At 41.3% G+C, this 7,773-nt stretch overlaps 1 protein-coding gene across 1 annotated transcript in view; it reads right to left on the bottom strand.

Annotated features, from left to right (window-relative positions):
- Positions 1-1,126: 1,126 nt before the first annotated feature.
- The window catches only part of LOC107191085, a 59,874-nt gene continuing 53,227 nt past the window's right edge, over positions 1,127-7,773 (bottom strand). Inside the window, exons 4-5 of the mRNA XM_015580038.1 lie at positions 2,471-2,814; positions 1,127-1,469 (exon numbers count right to left, since the gene is read on the bottom strand). Coding sequence (XP_015435524.1) covers positions 1,340-1,469; positions 2,471-2,814 — 474 coding nt within the window. The 3' untranslated portion in view covers positions 1,127-1,339. The remainder of the gene's footprint in view (positions 1,470-2,470; positions 2,815-7,773) is intronic.

Below are 7,773 nucleotides of genomic sequence, written 5' to 3'. Positions count from 1 at the left end.
ATAGACGATGACTATTCATCTACGAATCGTCATTAACCAATAAAATTCTCGTAGTTAAGTATTTGTAAGCCTAGAAACATGCTCGATCGCTCGGAGCATTTCGATTATCATTGGAATTAAAAAATCATATTCGGATAATAGAATCGTTCGAGACAGCGTTTCATTTAATTTGACGAAAGATTTGTGCGAATGACGATGATCATTCGAGGATCGACGGTTTTGGAAATTACCAGAAATGGATCGAAGCGTTTCCAAAACCGTCGAGAAATCGTCGATATTCGTGATTCGAGGACCGTCGGAGAGCCCGACGAATCGAATTCTTGTAAACTTCTTCTTTGCCTGTTCTCGGAACTTTTCGCGGCCGAGCTTGGGAAAAGCTCGAGAAATATCCAGCGGCTTTCCCGTCTGGAAAGTTTCCGAATTCCCGGGGAGCTTTGAAAATTTCGAACGTCTCCGAACATATCTACCATTTGTCGTCGATATACGACGATTTTTCAAACGAGACTCCGATTAAATCGAAATATTCCTTTATTGTTGCACACGAAACGTGTATTATAATTTCATTTACTTTTCAAATACTATTATTGCAAAAGTTTTTATCTCCGATATTAATCAACCGTTCAATTCTATCATGAACTATATTACTCTTCTTGAGAGATTGGCAAATTCATTATCTACATAAAAAGTTTCGAGTAACGAATAAAAGATAAAAAGTACTTCGTCATTTTTAATCATTAAAATGTGAAAATTTCACTTTTTACAATCAAACAACACTTCTTGAATGAATCCCTTCAGATACTGCAGCGTTTCACTATATATTACTCGAATAAAATTCTGCCCAACTCTGCTTTTCCCTAAATAGTGTCATTTGCCGGAAATTAAACTCGCGTTCAATTTCGTTCAGAATTTATCTCGATCGTCTTCGTCCTTTCGCCCACTTTAGAATACTTCACTTTCGATGATTTTCATTCCCATCGAACGAAATCGAATATTTCGAATACATGGGTCCGCCATTTTGTGTGCAACAATCGAGCACGGATCATCCGAACAAGATAACCGTGCCCGTTCGAGATCGCTCGCGTCCTAATTCCGTCGAGTACGATCAAAGAAGCAAGAAAAAGGATGAGATCGATCGTATCAAAGTCGATTGGGGGATTTGTCCGGAACTTTGATCGGCTTCGTTGCGCCCGCAATGGAATTCTTCTTTTCGATGGGCGGGTTTGGGGGTTGCGTCGATCGCGAAAAAGGGAGCCGTTCTCTCGAATACAATTTCCTCGAGGTGTTCGGACGAATCCATCCATCGCTCCCTCCCGTTCGTCGATCTATCGCACCAACGATCTTACATCAGACTGCACAACGCGATCCCGTTCTCGAACGCAGATTGCAACGCGGTCGTCTCCATGCAAAACGCCCCGTCTTCGTACATGGTCGCGAGTCGTTGCTGCTGCACCCGACTCTCGCTTTGCGATCTGAAATTTTATAGGTTAATTAATTACACACCTGTGTCCAGCTTCGTTCCATAAGGACAGGTTGCCTGAACGTTTCCTCGTTTAATTCCCTGGAGAACATAGGATGTGACCGCTAGAGTGTATCGGATCTAACAAAGATTTACTTTAAAGATCGGAACATCTAGAACTTTGTTAATCTACTTTGAAAGTTTGAAAAAAGTGTCGCGTTTAAATTACATGGCCGTGGAGTTTTAGACGTACTTCCCGGAAGCTGTAATGGATCTATCCTTCTTTTAAGGACCGTAAGATTCACGATTGGAAAAGTATTTTAATTCTCTAACAAATGAACTTTCGCGGCACAGTCCTTTTCGAATTAACCTTCTTATAGCCCGAACTTTTTACGTGATTATAAAAAAATTTAATTATTACACGAATATAAATTAGCAATGAATTTACAATGTTTATCTCAAGTTGGAGTTGATAATCACTACAAAGAATCTTATCGGTTACCAAAGAGAGAAAAAAATTAAATTAGGTCTAAAAGAATAACGATATTGTATCGGTATGTGACTTGAAAGTCACACGGGGCTATAAACGATGAACATAGCTAAACCAAAAATGGTAAATATTTATAAAAAGGTACCACCCTCCGATGTCAATAATTTTTTAATATGTTGTGAAGGTGTTTATCAACAACATATTAAAAAATCCTCGACATCGGAAGGTGGTACCTTTTCACAGAGATTTACCAAAAAAAAAAATAGCAGCTTTTACTTTGAATAAAAGGAGGCACATAAATCGTCAAGATTTCCTCTGTAAGCGGCCACGAAACAAATCTCATCTCCCCGTTTGAGAAACGCTATCTCGCCTGATTGTACTCTAGACAGTTCTCTATCTCTCCACCCTTTACTGGTCCCAAAGGTGTCGTGGACACGTGGTCGCCCAGAGACGACCGTCTAAATTATTTCGTGGCTAGGAAGAATACGGTTTCTCCTGGTTATGCCGGGATCATGGGTGCTCACCTGGGAGGCATCGCCCTCGCGCGTTGTTGCGATCTGATCTGCTGCTCCCTGGAGGCCTGTTGGTTCGACAGGTAGCTGCTGTCTCTCAGCACCGCTCCTTGCTGGTGGTGATGATGATGGTGACCAGCGGAACGTTCGTTATTCTGCGAGTGTGACAATTGCGTGAGATACTCTCTGAGCTCCGGTTGGCTGGCGAGCAGCTCGCGACGCGTTTGAGCGTTTAACGCCATCGGCGTCGTTGTCGCCGTCGTGGAGTCCGACCATGGGGGCGGTGGTGTGTGCGATCGGGACAGCATAGCGTACTTGTGGCATAGGTATTCTTCGTAGGTTGGCGGTAGACCGGACTGAAATCAGAGATCGATCGATTGTTTGAGAAAAGAAAATCTTTTGGATTGTTTCTGGTACGTTGTTATGTAATTTTTTGAGTGGCTTGTGTAGAGGAATATTGAGAGTGTCTGTCTTTATGGTAAATAAGTTGACGACAAATCGTATACTTCGACAATTGTAATTTATAAAGTGTGTTCTGTGGAAAAATGTTTTATTTAGAAATTGCAGGGTATCGAAGGGAACGTATTTAATTGGCTTATTTGGTTAGGATACATCGTAATAAAATGTAGAGACTACTTCTAGTTAAAATAGTTAAAGGGAGTTTTAACTTACTTTCCGAAAATCCGTATGTACTTTAGAAATCCTTTCTTCATTCGTCGTAAATAGAGAGATGTTAGAAAAATGGTTTTTACAATTCCTATTATTCTTTATTCGTACTCTTCCTTGCATTCTTTAGACGTCTATCTCTTCTGTACAATATTAGTAACAAGTGGATTCGAATTCATGCATAAGCACAAGTTTAGGAAACTATTAGGCAACCCTCTCTCTCAACTCGGAACCACTCAGAATTCCCTGAACACACAGGAACCATCCACGATATCGCAAATTACTAGTGCTGGTAGTCGTCTTTTTCGTCGACCCTACGGAAATCCTGTACAGGATACATCGTCCATTCTCTGTTGTCGAAGGCTTTGCCCGGAATTTCTACCCGAGCATCGCGAACTACCGAGAGAAATAATTCGATAACGGTTTTAATCTTTCGATCCGGAGGAACGCTGCCCTCTCGCCCGGCTTTGCCGTTGTAATTTACCTAATTACGCTCGGCGAAAGTTTTAATCCCGCTACGGGAACACGATCCGGATTTTAATGCATTTGGTGCGGTCAGATATAAATCACATTCTTCCGTTCCAAATCTACTCTTTTCCGTGACAGTTTACGATTAATGTCAGTCGAACTAAATACATGTTTCATTAATCATTAGCGAATATTTAAGCATTTATAGCATTCCTTAACTTAGAAAATACAATAAAACAAAGATTTTAATGAAGTTCAATACTATTTAATTATCATTACAAATGTAGTGAAGCTTCTAGTACAGAATTTAGGATTATGTCCCACTGTAATTTTTAAATATTCCTACCTAATATTGTGAATTTGCATAAACTTCCGCAGTCTACTTATCAATCACGGAATAGATTTCATTTATTTTTCACTGTTAACTTCTACAATTAAATTCTAAATAAAGAACATAGTCTTCCATCGATTTCTGGAATAAGAAATATTTAACGTAGGAAATTATAGTTGGAAATTGAGCGTTGCAGAAGTACAGAAGTGTTTGTTTGAGTCGAAAACCACGGATAAATCGGAGTTCCATCGTTCGAAGATATGCAAGCTTTCGGTCAGAGTCTACGGTTTCAGGGGGTGGAGGGATGGAAGGGGAGGAAGGCTGCGCTGTTTACCGGGTGACAAATTGCGGAAAACTTCTGAGGGCAGATTTGAACTCGAGCCAATTGTTTGAAGAGCAAAAACGCTGCACGGTGCGACGCCGAGACGCCGGGAGCGTTCTTTTTTCCTTTTCTGGCGTTCTCTTTCTCCCCTCGCGTACAGCTGATGTAGCCACCATTGAAATTCTGATTCGCCGGTGGTTCTCTTTTTTGGAAGTCGAACGTAATGTTTTGCAGCGAAACTTCAGCGGCGTGTTCTTATCTCTCTCTACTCTAGTCCATTCTTTTTCTTGATTTGGGTCAAGTTCTTTTCGTTTTCTTTTCTCTGATTGCTAGACTATGGATTTTATTATGCATTTACAGCTTATAGTGCTCTGTGAAATCTAATAAAAGACGAAACTTCCATCAGACGAGACGGGTTTCCTACTTTATTCTGAACCCAATAGAAGATAACTCGAGAGGAGGCAAAAATTCCTACATTGACCCTATTTTTTTATAAATTACTTTAGAATATGTTATTTTGATTAACCTTCTTGGACTCGCTTGGTTTCTCAGTGTATAGTGACTCTCGCTGGTCACCCACAATGGCGTCAATTGTTTCTAAAAAAACTACAAAAATCCACAGTCCACTGATTTGATAACAGAACGATTTATTTCGTGCTCAGTTTTTTTTTTAATAAAGATTTAACAGTGCTAAGATTACATCGCTAATTTTTTAATCATTTAGACTAAACGTTTTGCGTAAGAATTTATAAGTCATCACCACGACGTAAATTGGAATAATTCGAGAGCGAATAGTATTCATATTCACGCGATCGATCGGCAACGAATTAAACGATTCTTCCGACGCACGCAAGCCGATCGAATTCAATCAACCCCGATAATATCGCACGCTCAAAGAACGCCGATCGCCGATGTCCGTCACGATTATCGGTAAAATTTTTCGGGGTGGGGGGAGAAGTACCGTCCGTAGGGACGATCGATGCCGATAATAAATGAATTGCACGGTTTAATTAAACCCGCGAAGGGACCGAGGGAAAGGGGGCCTAGTAATTGATTTCGCTGCTCGGGAAACTAGAACAGAAATCAACTCCCATGTGACGTTTAATTTCACGATCAGATTTCGATGCAGTCAATTGAATTCATAGCCGGTTTACTCGCTTACGAAACCCTCACCGGGTGGGCAAGCTTGTGCATCAAGGACTCGAATCCAGCGACATCCTTGTATCGTATTTCTTTCGATTTCACAGGCTTCCTTTATCGAATTCTTCATTATCGTAAATGAATTGGATCGGTACTAGTATGATTAACCCTTTCGTTACCAAGAGTGACTATATTCACCCCCACCTAAACTCTTCTTCTATCCTAAAGTTGACTACATTAAGATTTGTGTAGACGGGATCTACCAAACCTTCGGGGGCTACCTTGGTTGAAAAGCGGGGGCAAAAATTGGTTGAAATAAAACATACAATAAAGTACATGAATCTGCAAAAATTAAAAGTTATTCTAAATAAAGTTACCTAACATTTAATCCTATGAATTTCTAAATTCACTGCGATTTCTAATTATTTCAAAAGGGAAAAAATAAACAAAAATTCATAAATGGACTGTTTAGATTGTGGTCCCCTGTAAAGTGGGGCTGCAGTCCCCCGTAGTCCCCCTGATCCTCTACTGACTACATCAACCAATTAAAATTTCACGTTAGTTAAGAACTCACGTAAATTTAATTAATCCCATTAATTACATGCATCAATTAAACCGATGTTGCACCGTTCGCAGCATAAAATGTAGTCTCGCGACTCAACTATCCCCGTAAATTGGTCTAGCATACTTGCAGCCAATTCCGCCATAGCGAAAGGGATAAACTTCTAAAAGCCGACTAGAACAAGTTCCCTCTGGATCTGGGATCTTTTCGAGCAATTTTCCCCGCGAATTCGAAACTCCATCGCGTCGACCGAAACGTTGAAAGTCTGAGAGGTCTCTGAGGGGGTGGTGTGGGGGCTCTTTTCACCTGCGCTCAGGTAACGCGTGTGTCGGCGAATCAATTCGAAAAAGGAAGCACTCGCGTTCGAGCGGCCGCGCGTCGAAAGTAACGTTACCGTTTCCGCGTTAATTAAGAGCTCGACCCCTCTCCCCCCCCCCTTCACCCCACCATTTCTCGGTAATCGGATAAAGCGATCTGAATGAGCGGAAAACGTCGGCGTCAAGCGCTCATTACTCCCGGCGTCGGCTTTCCGCCGGCTCGCGATACTTTGCCCGCCTTTGACGGCGACTCGTTCCGCGGTCTGGGACCCTGAAACCGTCGCTAATTCGATCCCCGGCTGGAAAAACCGATGACTGACGTATTTATTCGGGTTTATTTCGTGTGACAGAGCTAGCGAAAAATGAATGTGGTCGATGACTATTTTATGCGTGATCGGAAGGCTGCGGATTTTATGCAATTATCGTGAATGCCTCTGTGCAAACGAAAATATAGTAAAAATCGTTGCGAAGATTAGTATGAAGTTTACTTTGGACCCAAGAAAAATCTTTAACCCTCTGTGATATCCCTGGGTCTTTTATGGCATATACGAAATGTCGAGCTCAGATTTCTCCGAAACGAAGGGATTGTTAAAAAACAATATTTTGACATTTAAATTTGAAAACTATTTGATCGTGCACTAGAGACTCTGGGAAGTATCACTGAATTTTTTCAGACTTTTGGAAATGTATAAGATACAAGAACTAGGTCTGGACATAGAAGGTTAATAAAGGAAACAGATCTTTGACGTAATTATAGTTCTGTAAATTGATCTTTAAGAATCTGAATTTGCATAATGAAGCGCAGTCCAGTGATCAGAGATCAATCAACTATGATTAGATCGTGTTCGAAGTAAATATTTCACAGAGTCGATATATTCGAGATATACATTATTCGATATAGGTGCCTCGATATTTACAAACAGTCGATTCGATGATGGCCGGTTACGAAAGAACCCGAAGAAATCGTATAATATCGGTGAACCTTCGGACACAGACACAGACATTTTTATCAATCGGAGAGGTGATCGAAGTGGAATCAGAAATCCATTAGAAGTCGACGATCGCTCAACGTTCTATCGAAATACAGGAATCGTAAAGTGCTCGGAGCTCTTTTATCGATATTTCCATCGAAGCCTTCTCGATCGCGAGGAGAACACCGAAGATCCCCGGAGCTTTTGACCAACGGCGGCGCTCGGTTATTGCCCCATTTTTGTCGGTTTCCATCCGAGGAGAAATCGACGAAGAGAAAAGGGATATGGAAGGAGGGGGAGAAAATCGAGTTTGAAGATCATTATCCTGGCCGATTCGATTTTCAACGCGACACGAGTCAGCCTCCGGGAAACTGTTCCCCTTCTATTTTCTGTAATTTTAACGAGATCGCGTGGAAGCGGTTACATGATCGTTGGCTCGCGAACGAAAGTTGTTCACCAAACGAGAAACTCGAGCGAGAACCGGTCATTCCGAGCGATCGAAGAGATATTTCAACGGTTAAACGACAGTTCTTATCCT

The sequence above is a fragment of the Dufourea novaeangliae genome, unplaced genomic scaffold (genome assembly GCF_001272555.1).
Source record: "Dufourea novaeangliae isolate 0120121106 unplaced genomic scaffold, ASM127255v1 scaffold221, whole genome shotgun sequence".
NCBI classification, from domain to species: Eukaryota; Metazoa; Arthropoda; class Insecta; order Hymenoptera; family Halictidae; genus Dufourea; species Dufourea novaeangliae.
Note: the sequence above shows the minus strand (reverse complement) of the source record. Positions and strands in the feature narration are given on the sequence as shown.